This window comes from Salminus brasiliensis, chromosome 14, assembly GCF_030463535.1.
Source record: "Salminus brasiliensis chromosome 14, fSalBra1.hap2, whole genome shotgun sequence".
NCBI classification, from domain to species: Eukaryota; Metazoa; Chordata; class Actinopteri; order Characiformes; family Bryconidae; genus Salminus; species Salminus brasiliensis.
The window spans coordinates 10725763-10744804 of NC_132891.1; the positions used below are offsets into that span (position 1 = coordinate 10725763).

The 19042-nt window shown below is 43.7% G+C and overlaps 1 protein-coding gene across 5 annotated transcripts in view; it reads right to left on the minus strand.

The window, feature by feature from the left end:
- Positions 1–19042, minus strand: part of agrn (agrin) — a 292247-nt gene that overhangs the window by 205666 nt on the left and 67539 nt on the right. For 2 of the 5 annotated variants that reach the window (XM_072656448.1, XM_072656447.1), the window contains exon 3: positions 9597–9617. The exons of the other annotated variants lie outside the window; for them this stretch is intronic. In XM_072656448.1, coding sequence (XP_072512549.1) covers positions 9597–9617 — 21 coding nt within the window. The remainder of the gene's footprint in view (positions 1–9596; positions 9618–19042) is intronic. 5 annotated transcript variants of the gene reach the window in all.

Below are 19042 nucleotides of genomic sequence, written 5' to 3' on the forward strand. Positions count from 1 at the left end.
TCTGTGGTTTGCTATTAGTGGGCTGCTCAAAATAAGCAGTGTGAACATCAGCTTTTTCATTTCACAACATCGAGTCGACACCTGAGCAAGTTATTACGACACAAGCTTGGTAACGCTGTAAACAGGTGTTTCTTTACTGGCACAGTGGTGGTTACAGATTGTGCGGGAAGAGCTTATCTGTGTGTGTGTGTGTGTATGTCTGTATGCTGGAGGAGGCAGGCTCGAGCAGGCCCGGCACTGAATCCTCACTCTACACTCCTCCTGACTGTGCCAGTGCGGCATTCTGATGACCAGGAATGTGCCATTCATTTAATTCCAAAAACACCAGGCTTATTGAAACCACACAGGTTACAACTGCTATTAAAACTAACCACACTTTAATATCTTGCCCCCCCCATCTCGCTCTCCTGCTTAGGCTTCCTAATCAACAGTAATTACCGAGGCAGAACATTCAGTGGCGGCAATAAAACAGACTATTACGGTTTTGCTCTTGCCTAAACCAGCTTTGCGGAGGCGCACATGTTCAAGCCACAGATGTTGAGCAGACTGGAGCCATTAGGCCGCAGAGGGCTCCTTCGGGCCTAAACAGCGAACAGGGCCAAGTTTCAGTAACTGGCTGAGTGCTGACAGCACTGTGGGTCCGTCTACCTCACTGCAGAACATGGGGCTCTATACTGCATCTAGATTGGAGGATAGGAACTTCCAGCCCTTCCAGTTATTAATCCTAAAGGGCCCACATTTTTTAAATGAATTATTTTGAAGAAGTCTGATGTAGTAAGTACACGGTTAAAGTTTTCATACAGTTTACTCCCTAGTTCACATATGGTAACTAAGATCTAACAACAGTGTGCTTTCAGCATTTGTGGGATGTCATAAAATCGCATTTACATATATCTGTGTATTTAGTCTAGATCTGATTACCCTCTTCCATACATACTGATGCTATTAGGAGTGTTTCAGCAACTGACTGTTCACATGCTCACGTGTTCATGTAAATCTCACCCCTTGACAGGTGCCACTGTAACATAGTATGATCGCTACATAGCATTTTTGGCATATTGACCTCAGTGGGGGGGAAAAATGCAAGAAAATATGGGTAAGTTATGGGTAAGATATGGGCTTTGATTTGACACATTATAGGGCCAAAAAAGTCATACTTAACCATTTAGTCACTTTTATCGTTACTCTTATCCAATTAATCAGTAATAATCCCTTTGTATCTTCAATTCAGAAACAATAAAACACAACAATAAGGGTAGCATTAACTCACAGAAAGCTCCAAACCTACCTGCTAAAACATTTTACCTACCAAACATGTCCCAGCTACTCTGGAATCAGGTTTTAATGAGCTAAAAGGGACACCAGTGATACTTTAGCTTAGGGTTAAGCAAGCCATAGCAACGGCCACTGCAAATTCCTCGACCTGAACAGCAGTAAAAGAAGCCAAACATGGTGAAGAGAGAGACAGAGGGGGAGAAAGGAGGGGGGGATGAGTTGCTTTGGATCTGAACACGATTCTAAACAGCTTTTTCACTCGCTGACCGAATAAGGGAAAGGACAGTGTCTGGGCAGCAACGAGGAAAGCAGCGCAGTCAGGGTAGCGGTGTCAAAACCGGTCTGAGCAGGAGTGCAAAAAAGCATTCGGCTATCAGACAGCGACCGCCCGGGGTGAGGAGCATAACGCTCCCAGAAATCGTGAATGAGCTTTTGAGCTTGAACCACACAAACACAACAACCACAGCTGTTTGTGTTGTTCGTTATCTGAGATGTTATGTCTCCAGTTAGGGATCCTTTCATGTGGGCCCATTTAACAAATGCAGAGCAGCTCACTCTCCCCAGGTGTCTCGGCTGCACAGAGCCAGTGACAGCATGTCCATCAGCTATAAACAACAGTGACAGGAGGCCCGGGTCACATCATCACGTCAGACGCCACTGGAGTCTTATTCACACTGACAAACATCTCAGACAAGCTGGGACTGGGCTTTTCAGCTCAGACTTAGTGTATTTAGCACCAGTGCCAGAACTTGCACACACAGTACCAGTCAAAAGTTGAGTGAACCTGACTGAATGTGTGATATTAATTATTATTAATTATCCTGAAGACTGTAGGCATCCATCCAAAACGACACCTCTTTCCACTGATTTCAATAAACACTGCGTTGAAGGATAAGTAGTTAAGTAGTCACAGCCTCAGATGGTCCACCCATGTCCGATCTACAGTAAGCTAAGCCGGCAGCCCAAAAGTGCTCATCATATATGAAACTTTACTGTATGAAAAGTCTGTGGCAAAAGCATCCCAGGAGGTTTGTCATAAAGCTGCTTCAGAGAGATCCATCCATGAATAGGGGGCTAAAAAAGGCCTTACTCAGTATTTTAGGTTTTGTCTTTAAAGTATAGCCTACATAAGTTAAAAAAGTGACTTTGGTTAGAGAGAAAAATGCTCAGACGCAGTTTTACAACCCGTAACTTTGTCAACAGATTTAAATTTAACAGATTTGTTTCTTTTATGACAAGCTTGTAAAACTATTATGATTTATGGTACCACAGTGGCTCACAGCCACATGGCCTAGTCTAGCCTAGCAATAGTTTTTAACACTGCAACATGTTACTTTTTGGAAAGATTCCCAGGTCTTACCGGATAGTTTCAGTGCAGTGTGCAGTTTGCTAGCTAAAGAGATTGTAGTATGGTCTGGTAGGGTTAGCTTTTAGCCTAGCTTCACCTTGCGGTGTGTAACGACTGGAAGTATGGTGTTAGGTGGGTGCTCTTGTGGAGAGGTGAATACTTAGCTCCATTAAGAGACATGCAGGGAACACGTCGTGCAGGGGTTTCCGAGTTTTAATGAGCAATGAGAGCACCTCGACTTCCCTTGTCACAACTTCCCAGACAACACCAGCTGGAGAACCCAGGCTACAACCCAGCACAGTTCACCATACTCACACACTCTCCCGCGCTTTCCTCCAAACTCTCCATGCACATGCGCACTGTACCCCACCTTAAAGTGACCTTTACAGGTGCTTCACCCAGTCATTTAGCAATTGCTTTTAGCCTTTTTGCCTCACTTCCGTATTATACTGATAAGTAGCTGTTGCACTGATATTGCATTGATATATAGCCTATTATAGACTATGAGCTGTAAAGGTTTTAAGGCGTAAATGTATGTAACAGTTTCAGGGTTTTGGAAATGGCTTTTTCCATTTTACTTATGTAAGTTTGGAGGAGGACAGGAGGACACAGAACAGTGTTTGAGGTTCACAGGACGGCACTTCTATGTACCAAACTCTCATTATTCAACAAGGAAAATACAAAATTCCATTTTGGGGCACCTTAAAAACATCTAAAATATATGAGATGTGATAGTTCATAGATATGAGGATATAGTTTTGACATCTTCAAATTTACTGTAAAGACCTTCTACTATCCTTCTATTAGAAGATGTGGCCAAACGTTTGACTGTTACTGTGTATAGGCACATCAGCATTATCATCAGTGGTGTAACAAAACCTTTGAAAATGAAATTTCCAAATAGTAACTATATAAGAGATTAAAATAAACAGAATATTGTTTTTAAAAAATTCTATTGGTCCATTCATCATGGAATGGACCAATCATCATGCACACTCTGCAATGAGCAGCTGATGTTTCCACAAGCTACATTATATGATATGACAGCAAGGATATACACACATACACATTCCCGCTCAAAACAATATACAGCCTGGCATCTCTTGGGCCTTCAGCTTAGGGTGGCACACACGGCAACCAGCCAATTAGAGCGAGCAGGCTAGGGGGCCCTGTGGGGGCCTCTCTGCTCTGAGGCTGCTGGGCCACTGGGCCGTGGGTACATGGAGCGTACCGTACTGCTCAAACTAATCCCTGCCGAGGGGAATGTAAACATGCAGACAGCAGAGCACAGATATCAGCGTGGATACCGCTCAGGAACACTGTGACCCATCTTCTCCCACACACACACACATTTATACACACACATACCCAGACGCTCACACACGAGGAGTCACAGCACCATGCATGGCTGAATTTCACGCTGGGCTCCAGGGGTGTTCTGAGGCCCAGGAAAAGGGTCACAGTGATCCCGATACAGAACTGTTTGCTATCATGGGCAGGGGAAGGAGGGAGCAGGGTGACCCGGGGGTAGAGGAGCAGAGGTCAGAGCTACAGGAAGACAGAGGAGCCAAATAAGAACATGCAGAGGAGAGAGGATGTAGCACATAACATCAGCAGCTGTGCAGAGGCAGCCGAGGCCTATGGAGGATGTGTGTGATGAGAGAGGATCTCATCCTATCTTGAGCATCTGGAGCAGCTATATTAGGGCCTAAGGTCACCATGCTCACTGCTAAGTGTCAGTTAGAGGGGTAGAAAGTCTCCTGCATCAAGCGATGGGGACTGATGGAGCTCCACCCAGTACCTGTGGGACGAGTTGGAGTGCTAACATAACTAATGCCTATTGTTGCATGATATCTAGTGTAAAGCCTTCCCAGAAGAAAATAGCATGATACTGCAGCATAGGGGGAAGAACTCCCTATTAACACCCTTGATTTCAGAAGAAACACTGGATATGTTTTTGGACATCTGGCGTCCATCCAGAGGACATCTGTAATTATATATCTTTGTACTGGAAACAAATATCAGGTATTTTAAAGGTCCTTATCATGAAAACCTGTATTCTTCTTGGCATTGCTGAATAATGAGAGTTCAGTACATGAAAGTGACAAACAAACCATGAACATCAAACACTTTTGTATCCTCCTTTTAAAAAAATCCTCTAAAAACCCAATAGGCCAATCCCAGAACCCCATCGCTGTAAAATAACTACTAAAGCTAATTTTATTACCTCCCTGTCCATGAGCGAAAGCCTTTCAGCTAAACGCAACAACTACTTTGGGAGAATATGGAAGTGAGGCTAAAAATGCTAAAAGCATTGAATGCTAGGCCAACCACAGAAGAAGACGGGCCAACCAAGTACCAACCAAGTCTTCAGCTAGCTAATGCAGAGAGGACCCAGAAAGGACAGCAACACTATTTGGTAAGACTTGGTGGGAAAAATTCCAATAAATAAACCAATCTTGTTACAGTGCTAAACTAGGCTAGGCTAGGCTAGGCTAAGCTATGCTATGTGGCTGTGGGCCGTCACAGTGACATGAACCAGTCCATTAAAGCAGAGCTCACCAGGGTTTTCCCACAAGCCCACCGATAAAGGACAATCTGCAGGTTTCATTCTGAAGCAAAATAACAGGGTTGTAAATTGGTCTCTGAGCATTTTGCAAGTCACACATTGACTACATATTAATCAAAGAACAGCTTAAATACTCAATAAATGCATGCTATGGCTCCGTTATGCTTTATGTTTTATAATAAAATGTATTTTTTGTACTTTGGGAATACATGACAGGAGAGGTAAAGCTGAGATTAGGGCCTGTGAATGTTAAAATGTCCCATTATCAGTGAGTGGTTCTGCTCAGTGTTACATATTTGTGACAGAATGTCTGCAATGCCTAAATACACTTGATTAATCACAGACCTGTCCTGGTTTCATTGAGATACAGTAGATAGTCGAATGTCAGCACTGTCTAAAAAACCTGCAAAGACACGACTAAGAGGGATTAGAGCCGTTTCTGATACAGTGCACTTTTAACAGGCCTGAAACAACAGAACGAGATGGAGTAATGAGACATACCCAGCTTTCCTCTCCCTTGCAGATTTCTCTCTGCTTCACCACGCTAGTCTACCCATGACCAGAGCAAAATACAACTGCTTTTAGATTTTCTGGAGTTTTCAGAATATACTGTAACTATGTTCCAATCATCTGCAGCCGACATGGAAGTAGTATTAAATGTAGGAATGTCCAAACCTTTCAATCTTAAAAGGATCCAGAAGTGGTTCTGGTGGTGCTCCATCCAATATTTTGCGGTCACTGAAATCAAATCCTCACAGAAATGCTCACAGCAATGCTCCAGAATCCAGTAGAAAGCCTTCCCTGGATAGTAGAGAGTGGTTACTCCAACAAAAGCGGGATCAACTTTTTTAACATCCTTGATTTTGGAAGAAATGGTGTCCCAATACTTAACTTTTTTAATACTCGAATACTATACCTTTTGTGTATTGTAAAAAAACCCAAAGTTGTCATAGTGTCTTAGTTTTTTCACATGTCTGTCTATATCTGGTTTGGACCCTATATTTGGTTTTGACTATGCTGTCTGATCCTGATTAAGACTTTTATCCATGAGTGTCTGACTATCCACGGTAAGCAGTAGCTTAGTGATACCTATTTTGAATTACAGTAAATAATCCCTCAACAGTCATGACCAGATTAAACACACACTGACTAGTTTTTCCCACCACATAAAGGAGACTGAACTGCAGAAGCACAGTACAATAAAACTATTACAAATCATGTCCTTGTAATTCAAGCAAAGCTGCGAAGATGCGGCTAGGACGAGCATCCCCGCTCCGCCGTGCCGTTTTCAAATTAAAAAAAGTGTTATTACACCCAAACGAATACGATAATTACTTAATCCCAGGTTCGAGGTCTTCTGGCACTCTTTTTCCATTTGTTTTGTCTGCCTGGCTGCCAGGACGAATTAGAGCGAAAAACAGCATCAGTCACTGTGACAGACAGCAGTGGAGCCGATAATGAATCTGGGTATTAATATTTCGCTGCTGGCAGCGCCCCAGTCTCCAGCACCGCTCGCAGGGCCGCGCTCCACACCACCTCTGTGCGCAATTGCTTCCTCCCGGTCTCCGAGGTAGCGCTAAACCCATTAGCAGCGCTCTTGCCGCTAGATAAAGAGTGCAGCGGAGCGAGCGCGGCGCGGAGATGAATTTGACATTGTTCCGTGCGGTTCTGATTCTTCTCCCTGGGTACGCATTCAGTGCTGCCACAGCCCCGCGCCTATTCAAAAAGCAAACCCAACAAAACATGCAATTTTCACTCTGCATACATTTTTAATTCCTTGGAAGCGGCTGAATGGCTGCGCAGACCTTGCTGATTGTGGTGGGGATTAATACAACAGGTCCTGCCGGTCAGCAGACATGCACTTGCTGAAGGATTCTTCTTTATAAGCACAACAATGGCCTATATTAGGTATAAGGGACAAAAACCGAGATTACAGCCTTAAAATTGAGATTCTTTATTGGGAGACCAGGAGGTGCGGTACAGCGATGCAGCAGACCCTACAGAATCACAGTCTGTAAAAAGAAAGACGAAGAGATGTGTGATGTTGGGTCCTCTTATGTGAAGGAAGAGAGACTACAGTCACTGACGGGGCTTTTGTTGGTCTATGTTTATGTGTGGTGCTACCATGGAAATTGTAGACGTGGGGTGGGGCCGTTTCACACCTCTGTCCCTCCAGAGAAGCGAGATAAAGAGAGAGACAGAGAGAGAGAGAGAGAAAGAGAGAGAGAGAGAGGAATTCTGCCATCTATGGACCACACACTCCATGGCTTAGCCACCTCCTCTCCAAAGTGGTGTGTAAACACTCCTCATGTCTACGTGACTCCGCTATGGGGGTCTATCCATCACCTACTATCCAGATAAAAATCTGATTCTTTGTAAAAATGATACAAATGACTGACAAAATTAATTGTCTGTAAAAGTACAGATGTTACAATAGAACAATTAGTTATTTACAATGGGTTACCATAGCAACCACTTGGGATACCAATGCAACTGTCTAGCAAGCACTATGCAACAGCCTAACAACCACTTCGCAACTGCATAGCCACTACCTAGAAACACTAAGGCAACGACCTGGCAACAAACAAGTAGCCACTAAGCAACTAGTAAGCAACACCATAGCAAGCACCTGAGTTACCAAAGCAACCATTTAGCCACATCACCGTAACTGTAACACTAAGCACCTCCATAGCAACTGCTTAGGAAGAAAATGTTTCACCTTAGTGACCACATATAAATAGCCAAGCATCTGCATAGAAGAGAGAACCACTTATTATTATTATTATTAATATTATTATTCATAATAATAAAGTCGCCATCTTCACCGTTATGGGAGATCTGTTGCAGGGCCCAGTTTTACTGGACAGCTTTACACAATGCCCAAAACCCCAGACCCAGGCAGATATGTGTGCATGTGTCCAGGCAGGGTTGGAGTCAGGGCTGCAGGTGGCTAGTAATGTGTTTGTCTGTTTGCTGCGGAGGGGAGAGAGATGTCACCGTGGTGCTGAAGCTAATGAGCTCTCCAGGGATTTGCTCATGCTGCAAGGAGTCACCAACATCAGCTAGAAGAAGCGTAGAGTAGAGCTAAGCCTTCCATTATCACAACTACCTCTCCATAATGAATACGGAACCACTGGCCAGGCTTGTTCTCTAGCCTAACCTCAGGAACATAGGTTTCAAACTCATGAATTCAGTGCAAACTTCTTCCACCGCTAAATGCAGCAGGCCTCGATGCCCCTTACAGAGGTCTGTAGGTTTTCCAGTTTGTTTGCCATGTGCTTTTGGTTTGTTTTGGCTGTCACAGCTCCTCCCTAGGTTCTCCCTCTTTCCACACCCCTCACCTGGTGTCAATGTCTGTGTTTATATATGTGTTTGTGGGTTTGAGTCCCTGTTATGTCTCCAACCAGATATGGGTAAACTTCCTTTTTTTCGCAAGAAACAATGAAGGAGCAGGTGTCCCAATACTTTATTTTTTTAATACTCTAATACTAAACATTTCATGTATAGTAAAAAGGCCTGGACAACCTAGATCTGTAGTGATCGCACCAATGTTTGGAGCATTATAGCCTTCCTGAGAGTCTCAAAAGTTCTCTAGTTAGGTAAGCTGCTGAACTGCCTGAGGGTTATAAATTCGGAAAAACTGAGGATGCAACATTTAGGTTTTTGCATCCTTGTAAAATCAGAACTACGACAGAGTGGAGTAACTATTGTGTTTGACTGATTATTCGAGCTCCTTTAGTAAAGGAGGTCCTTTTCTTTTTAACTCTCTCCCAGCAGTGTGACTTTTCAGACGCAATACACACTCATCGATTCATCTCATTCAGTCCCCCGGGAGACAAAAAAAGGGGGGAAAAAAGCAACCTTCCCGTTTACTAAAGCGGTGACTATTAGCACAGGGTGAGCGAAGAAGGGCTCTCCGTCTTTTTACAGCACTCCGGGGGTCTGGCCACAGATTGTGAGTGTGAAGAGAGCATTGATCTTTCACACACTCATTACGGCCATTTTCAATTAGACGCTGGCACAGTTATTAAGGCACTTAAAAGAGAGGCACTTTGTATTCTTTGCAGCCTTTCAGCCTCTCCCTCCTCTCACGTCCACCTCTCAAAGAGCCCCTCTATCCGAGCGCTTCCCCTGAGGCGATGGAGGGAGTACTGTATACTCCCCGAAATAGGACAGGGGAGGCAAATGCAATTTGCAATTCACAGGGGAATAATGCAGAGGCAATAGGGGCCCTTTGCAGCAAATCGAAATTAAACATGTTCAAATTCACCTGCATATTTGAGACGATTTCGAAGAATGAGGTTGATTGAGGAATGCTCAGGCTGTGCAAAGAAATCTCTGCAGAAGATATATCAAAGCAGAGGTGAAAGGCACTGCAAGAAAGTTCACAAAAGCGCTGCTTACCTGCGATGGCCAATTTATGGTCTTCAGAAAGCAAGGGGAGATAAAGAGACAAGAAACACACCGGTTAGTAGGGGTTAGGACACAAGCACAGTCATTTGCAGTAGGTGAGATGAAGGAAACTGGAATGGGAAAAGCAACAGCGAGACCGAAGAGATGCTAATACAAAGCTACAGTCAGTCATTACCATTTAAAAAGTGCAGTTTCTTTCAAATCAAGTCCGTCGACCTGGCGCTGTCTTCTAAGAACAACATTTTCCCCTTGTGAAGCTAGAGATGCTATGCCAACTAGCTAACCCCTAGTTTGTTAATGCAGTTCACATTATATTCTTTGTTTATGGGCTTTTATGGGTTTGTAGTAGGTAATACTAGATAAAATTCTAGCCATAAGGGCTGGGCGATTTGGTAAAAATATTACATCACAATTTTTAAGGATATTTTCAATCGCAATATTTTGAGCTACAGACAAAATGCTGAATGCCAAATAAACTCCTTCAATGTACAGGGGAGCTTAATGTCCGCCATAAGTAGGACAAGTTGTACTTGACAATACTTTATCATATCGTGTTACATTTTGTTATTGTGATAATAATATGCTTTTCTAAGCATTTAAAGGATACTGTTAGCGCTTAATAAACACTGATCAGCTGCTGGTTTCATTACTAACAGTGTAGTAGTAGTAGTTTATAAGTAGTTTATATATGTTTTCAGTCTGTGATTACATGTATCATGAAAATAATAGAAATATTGTGATGTAGTATTTATACCATATCGCCCAGCCCTACTTGAAGTCACTGTAAGTCACTGTGTTCAGTCACTGAACCCACTGCAAGTATAAAAAGGGGTTAACAGGTATTAGGCATGGCTTTTCCCACGGAGAGAGGCTACCAGCAGGGAGGCCTTTTGACTCCACTGTAAAGCCGAAGTACAAGAGCTCAGTGGTTAAAGCATGTGGTTAATAAAAGCAAAAATGGAAAGAACAAGTTCACCAAACAAAGGCCTGACTGAACAGTGTAGCGCTGCCTTGTCTGCTTTTCCAGACAAAAGCCTTTTAAAACGCTCAGAGTTCACACACTGCCGAGCTCCGAGCGAGAGGTGTCGTCAACGAATGGCACACCTGGTTCCCCAACCCACCTATCCGCACACACCTAAAACCGCCCTCACTCACACGGTCGTCATGTCAACCCGTACTCTGATGCAGATTGGGGGTGACTGATACAGACTGCACACCAGGACTCATCTATAAAACATGAGCAAGTAGCACGGGTGTATTCACCTAGGCATAATGAAGCAGCCAACCACTATGTATTATTGAGAGCACTGAGTCAGAGCATGTAGCTGACCAATCAGATTCAGACAAAGCCTGACCCACTCAAGACCACCATATGTTCATCACATACACACACACAGTACACTACCTGGATTCATTCAGGCATTAACTCTACACACTGAATCACTATTACCTTAAGACCATTAAGATGGCCTATTTCATTCTCTCCCTCTCCCTTCACTCATTACCGCGGACGGTCCAGTCTTGGGACTTAACAGACTTAGGACCTCAATTTGTTTGAAGCAAATAAGACTAATACAGGTCTAGCCGTCTCTCACAACCTTCCCATTCGACTTAGTCTGATGTGATTATGACTCATTGCCCCCCTTTAAAGTAGTGAGCTATGGCTGCCCAAGCTTTGAATGATTAATGAGAGGAGAAGAGTGTGACGCACTCACAGAGATGTCGACTGTCACGGGGTTGCTCAGTTCATCCAGTGCACACCGCCACAGACTAATCCTCTGTTTCAACACATCACTCTTCTAAATTTCAGCAAGTGCACTTTTTGCACCGGGGTCTATCTGTGCAGTGCATACAGAGCATCGTGGTGTGCGTGGAAAGAGAGTGCGGAAGACGTCCTCCAGGAGCCCCTCTTGTTTAATAAGCACAGCTGGCGAAGGGAGCCATGTCTCATGTCTGAGATTCACCCTCGCTTTCAACAAGTGGCCTCCGCCAGAGCACCAGATGGACCATTACCGCCTTTCTGCACTGTGATGACCTGCGGTGAGCTTGTCTCCTTGGTCTTCTTCAAAAAAACCTGATTCATTGCTGCCTATCAGCCATATCATTAAAACCACCTGGCTATTAGTGTGTAGGTCCCCCTCGTGATACCAAACAGCACTGCTGCAACACCTGTTGAGGTGTGAACGCTACAAGAGCTCTGAAGGTGTCCTATGGAATTTGAGGTGGGGCGTCCATGGATCACATCAATGAGGCTTAGGCGCTGTGACCCTGTCTTTGGCTCACCGGTTCTCCTTTTTTGGACCTTTGGGTAGGTTCTAACCAATGTGTACCCCAGTAGACCTGGCTGATGTTTTGGGGATACTCTGACTTAGTCACAATTTGAACCCTGATAAAGTCACTCAGTGCCTTGGTCTTGCCCCAGAGCCTTGATTTTATCACTATCCCTGTATATTTCGGGCTGGGTTGGAGCAAAAATATGGACCATATTGGGGGTCTAAGAAGAGTGGTTGGTAAACCACTGTTATAAGGCACTGTATGTACTGTGTGAGCCTTTTATTATTGTATTTCTAATTTTATAATTATAAAAATGATCATTTATAATTTTAAAAGGCCAGTTACCCAATCATCATTCATGTAAACTCCCCAATCACTAGCAGTGCCCCCAACACTAAGATGGTGAAAACTAGCAACTCCCCAGCTCCAATACAACAGCTAACAGACGCCTGTGCTGACAACATCACACTAGGAGTGATGTGAGGAGGAAGTGCCATCTACCCAGCCCTGATAGAGCAAGGCCAACTGTGCTCTTTCTGACTCTGGCTACTGAAGGCAAGTAGCATGACCTGGGATTCGAACCAGCGATTCTCTGATCACAGTGGCATCGATGTTGTAATGTATAGTGATTAAGTCATGTTGCTAGGTCAACATACATGTCATTGGAAATTAAAAAAAATTGGCACTTGTACATTTAGTATTTAAGTTTCTACAAAAGCTAAAGCCAGGTCAACTCAGAGTTTAAGAACTGAGCTGTTTGAATATGCTTTGCTTTGCTTTGACAAACCATACAAATCTGTCATCCATCAAAATTTGTCTCAGAACCCATGTGTGGCTGGAGGGTTCAAGGCCATGAATGTGACAGGGTCGAAAAGTTGCCCCAGCATTGGGAAAAGGGGCACTTGAACCCCGCTGGTGCATTAATAAAGGGAACAAAGTGCTTACTGACTCGGCAGGAGGCTCTCTGTAGCCCTGGCATGCTGTTTGACTGCATTCGGTCCCCTGAACGAGCCCCAGCACTGAGCGCTAGTATACCCAGAGGGGTGGGCCAGAAGAGATGGGAGGGAAAACTCAAATGTTGTCCTGCAGTTCTTGACACTTTAAACTGCCCCCCCTTCAATCCTCTGACAAAATTGGTGTGTTTACTCACAATGTACTTCCCAGTAAGCACTGAAGCACTCCTGAGTTGGAGAGTTTATTTATCCTACGAGAAAATTCAGCCTGCTGTCAGGATTTCAATGAAACATGACAAAACACCTTGTCCGCACCATGCAGTCGAACTAGCTATGATTAGCCATGATGCTAAACAGCAACTGGTGCTTTTTCCTAAGCTAGCCTTCTCCACCCCAGTCTATTCTCTGCAGAACTCTTGTGCAAAGTTCAAGGAGCCCATTGATGTTTCTTGAGAACTTAATAAGAGCATGTTACGGGGTTGTTGATTTCATTACTTTCGAATTAGGGATATTTGTCGGGATTTCTCCTTCTCGTAAATAGGATTCACTGCTGGCCTTACATCACACACTTAAGCAGAACCATGAGGTTATATAGGCTGGCCTTTCTCCACATCGCCTGACGACAATAACGACTAGGGTAGACTTTGCTCCACACTAATCCATCGTATGATTCTGACTAATAAATCCTTCGGCATCCTCTACGCTAAGCGAAATAGGATTTGAGAACGTCCATTTCACACACACACACACACACCGCCAGCATGCTCACGTACAGTTGAAAGGTTTTAAAAACTCCATTGGGCTCCAGCTGTGAAGAATATACTCCCCAGCAGATCCCTTTCTACTCGCCCTGAATAAACACCAGAGGTCATGCTGGTTCCCAGGAGACTTTCCCTCACTTGTTTACCATTTGTCATTTGGCAGTTTTCTTTTTCAATTTGCTCTGGCCGTCGTGAACTTCCAGAGACAATAGCACAAGAGAGAGTGAGGAGAGAAAAAGGCAAACTTGCTTCTCTTTACTCTGGTCTTTTACTCTCTCTCTCTCAATCTCTCTCTCCCTCTCTCCAGTTGTCAGAGAATAGGGAGGCACTGGCACCGAGCTGGAATGCAGGAGCGCCGACAAAGACATCTCCCATGCTGCCCCTGCTGTTTTCCCTGGCCTTCTTGCTCAGGAGACCTAAGAGACCACTGCACCACACCACCAGTGAGGTCTGTATTCAGAGTCATTTGCATTCATGGTGCCAACGCCCATAATTATACACAAGATGGAAGAGCAAAGGGATTCCCCTCACACAGACTGCTTACACATGCAGTGGGGCAATTTCACGCTGTGCAACTCCCACATTCCACCTCGTTTTGGGAGTGCCTTATTCAATTAAGAACGAGGGACGAGATTACTCGTCACACTTCATCACTGACATCTAAAAGGAAGCATGAGTTAATTGGAAAGCTCCGGGTAATAATCAATGGGAACAAATCAAAGTTGTCATATTTATGGGATTTTGCACATTTTCACAATTAGTAATCATGTTCGGAAACAATTAAGTTCATAATTAAGACTACAAGTAGAAACACAAGCAAATTGACTTAGAATGTGATATTAATCTAATCATCTAGCAAAATATGACTGGGGAGAAGACTATATCTGGGTAAAATTCCGATATAAATGAGATAAAGTACAAAAGGATGTGTCCAAAAGTATGCAGACTTCCCTTCTTTTCAGCAAATTGAAGGTGCAGGTGTTCAAATGTATATACACAGCTTGTATCAACCTCCAGCAAAAAGCACGGAAGGCTCTGGAGAAGCTAACATCGACGTGACATGGACCCCATCTGGATTGCACACTGTATATAGGGCCTAGATGGGACCCATGTAAGATTAAGGTGGGCTGTAACAATGGGGACCATTTGGGAAACCCAACTGGGTTCCTTTAAAAATGTATGTACAAACCCACTCAGAGCCCATGGCCACCTGAAACCCACCTAGCCCACATTCCACAATGTGTGCCCCATATGTTGGCTGGGAAAATCATGTCAAGCTCAAGAGGTCTAAAACCCCCTCCCAGCACTGGGCTGTGGAGCAGCAGAACTGTGTTTTCTGGAGTGACAGAGCTCTATTGAGTACCTTTGGGATGTGGAGTGATGTTGGAGAGGTGTTTGTGATCTAGAACTAGTCAACAAACATCTGTCCTTGACCTCAGTAATAATCTTGGGTATGAATGTAAGCAAATCCTCCTTTCCCTGGAGAGCAGAGGCTGCTGCTGGAGCAAATGGGGGACTTGTTTGAAATACCTTTCCTTACCTTTACCTTTGTAGCTTTCAAATTGATAACCGACACAAGGACTGAATTCATGGACTTCTTTCCAGTGATTCACCCAACCAGTGAAGACTCACTCCACTCAATTCCACAGCGCATTTGAAATGAGACGTTCTGGAGAAGCTTATGACAGATTGAGCGTTCTCCCCACATCACCACTCAACAGCGCAGAGGCCACTAAACTAAACCAGACGGGAAGGTTATCGACAGGTTTTTGTAGGCTAGATTCCTACAATGATTCCTCCCTCCTCCTGACATGCCCCCTCTATGTCCATTTGAGTGATGGGCTTGTTTACCACCCACAGACTGCTGCTGGCCTGAGTGGAACAGCAACGCTAGTCCTCCCCCACAGTCAATACATGAACTATAACCTGACAGGACAGAAGGGGGGCTGAGTGACAGCTCCCACGTTTCTCAGGTTCCCCTGGCCACTGTGAGCTATGGCGGAGATAAAGGGGATTGGAGAGCTGGAGGAGACTCCCTGCTAGGCCGAAACAGCGTGAGCACTGGGCTCAGGTCAGCGGTGGAGGCCAGAGAGCAAAGAGGGGTCCCGAAGACTGAGCTACATTAAAAATAAAGATGGCAAAAGGGGGTCTTTGGTTCACTTTGGTTCACTTGGGACATCTGTGAGGGTCTATGGAGCAAATAAATCACAAAAAAATTGCAACCTTTATTTCATAGAATCTAACAAGCTGTTTTTGTAACTGTGCCTTTAAGGAAGACAAATGGTGTCTGTTCTGATTGGCTGCCCTTTAATGTACCTTACTGAAAAGTAGTCTAAAAGAGGTCTTAGCATTTCACTGTGAACGGGCAGGGCTTATCTACTGTGAACTTAATAAGTGGATTTATTTTTGTGATGTCACAAAATTATAGGTGCTATCTAACAATGTTTACATCATACATCAATATTTTTCATTTAAAAATGTTAGAAAAACATTTTTTTATGAGATCAGCTCATAAAACTTTCTCGGCTCATTAAAGGTTCTATCCTCCTGAGACCTGGCAATTCATTTTTGCCCACTGTAGTGGACAAAAGTCTGAGACCTATACATCAAGAACCATTTACGCAATCTGTCCGAATGAAGAAGACATCCTGGACATTCCAGTAAGACCTCAATTGTCAGGTGTGTCCACAAGAGCACAGGGACTTTTTTTTTTTTGAATGCCAGCCTTCGCAGCTTTCACATTTTATGGCAACAAGACAAGCATATGAGCATTGCAGATATATTATGTTTCTGTTGCTAATAATCAAATTGTTTCTTGAAAATAAGATTATTTACAGTAATTCCAACCAGCTTTTATTCAATGTCCTCTGTGGTGGACAACAGGACTTACCGGATCCCATTTATTACCTGATTTCCAAACCTTGGAAGCACAGGGCTGAATGAGGCCGAAAGGATTTTACTCAAGAGTTGTAGATGGGAAGTCAGACTTTTATATATATATATATATATATACACACACCAATATATATAAGTGTTGACTATACCAATTACAGATTATTGTAAGAACTGTATGGACTGTATGTCCTAGGAACCTTCATTCATAAAAACACCCTCCAGAAGCCATCCCAGCAACATGAAAGTTCTCACTCCCTCTGTCACAACTCACTGATATGCTGAGCACCTCAGAACACTTTGCAAAAGTAAGCTAATGTGCTAATGTGTAAGAAATAAGCCATTAAGACTGTGGTAATCACAGAGCTCTCAAGGACGAATGAGAACAGAGGGAAAGTCATGGGACAGAAAGTCAAACCAAGGTTCCTGCGATGACATCACAGCTTCTCTTTTCTCAATCCAGGGTTTTATTATGCAAGGATCCTTTTTCATTCTCTGCATTAACGAGGGCGAATCTTCTTACGAGCGAGTGTCTCCTCTCCAGCAAATTGACTCATCTAATAGTACTAAAACCTTCCCTATTACAAGAAACGGCTTTTAATCTTCCCAATCAAACAGTGTATAAATCCTTCAGCGCTTAGTGACTGTCCCCTGTGGCTGGAGGGGGTCAGTGGCCCGAATTAGCACAACCAGGCCCATATCACTCACATAAACACAGAGGAACACAGTCTTTGTAACACACACACACATACAGTAAGGAAAACTAGCCTGATGAAGACAACACTATCCGCCTCATAGCTCTGTGTACTTCTTATTCCACATGTACTGACATGCCTGTTGTAAGGGTGACCAAAATGGCAAAAAATTATGATACTTAATTAGCATGACGATGAAGGAAAAAAAATCACTTAAAAATGGCTAAAAAATTTATTAATCAAAAACAGACAACAGCACAATGCAATCACATCTACTCGGGTACCCTAATCCAGTGGTTCCCAATCCTGGTCCCGGAGGACCACCTGCCCTGCACATTTAAGTGGTCTCCAGCTTCAACTCAGGAAGAACTCAGCAATTAGTTGATTAGTGCTATCAGGTGTGGTAGGAGGCAGGAAAAACACTAAAATATGCAGGGCAGGTGGGCCTCCAGGACCAGGGTTGGGAACCACTGCTCTAATCAGTTACTAAGAAGTTTGTGCAGTTATTGTACACTGTAGGGGTGGGCAACGGGGTTCAGAGATTTGCCTGCTCTAACAGACCAACTAAAATTTGTCAGATGAGTTGGATCAGGTGTGCTCGACCAGGAAAGCAAAAAACTGTGTAGGAATTTGGCCCTTTGGCCTTTTAGGAACTGCTGATTCACCTCTGCTGTGCGGCCTGACTGATATATAGGTTGGCTATAGTATCGGTCGATATTGACAACCTGCGGTTTTCTTGGCATCAGCAAAAATACTGTCATTAGTGACTTCTTTAGCAGGTGGGTTGGTTGTTGTTGGTTGCTGTGGTAGGTTGTGCCACTAGGGAACCCATTATTAGTCAGACCCTATATGATAGCAACAGACAGCTGAACATCTAAAACTACTGATTTTACCATATAAAAATATAAATGTTAAATGTCAGATATAGTTATAGTTCAGAATCAGAGTTTTTAATCCCACAAAATTGGCAAAATTGAACCTTATTTGCTGGTTGTTGGTGTTTACCATCTTCTTATACTTAGCCTAAATCTCTTTTATGACACTGATCAGTGTTCTAATAGTAATCAATGTATCGCCCACCTCTACTTGCTAGGCTTCCAATACCTATTAATCTAGGGAAGCATTCATCTTCCAAAACATCATAAAACATTATTAACAAACAGGAAGTCAAGCTGCCATAAAATCAGTGTTATGAGTGCCTTGGCAGCAGGAAGCGAGGCCAGTGAAATGGTCCTGTCCTTGCACAGCACTGGAGGAGGACTGAGGACACCCGCCAGAGGGCAGGAGAAATAGTTTCAGGATTTATGGCTCCCATTCCCAAAGTGAATCAGCATTAAATCAATGGACAGACTAACGAAGCAACAGCACAAAAGTTGCACAGCCAATCTCCACCATGACTCATGTTCCTCAGAACACCACGTAGGGCTTCACCTCTCGGCTCCTGGGGACCCGTTTCCATGCTGTTCTGAAAACGCTCAGAAAGTCTATTTTAATTGAGTTTCAAGAGCTTCTGAAAGTGAAACGCTTGATCATCTCTTGCACATGGCTTTGTCTCTGCTCCTAGAACATTCATGGCTTCACACAGAGGCCTGTAAGAAAAGTGAGACAGGTTCATGAAGACTCAACTTCGTCTCCTGTTTTTAAGGATGCAAAATATGAAGGATGGGATAGTGTAAGAAATATTTTTTCATTTTCTTGGCCTAAAAATAGACATACATGCCAATTCAGCATGAGAACAGGGTCAGGTCTGACTGATTAAAAGGCCCGACCATTCATCAGTGCTGATTACAGCTGTCGGCTCCTCCCTCGCCGGTAGCTCATTTTCCTACAGATAAAGCGCTTGTCGAAAGGTCGCAATCAAT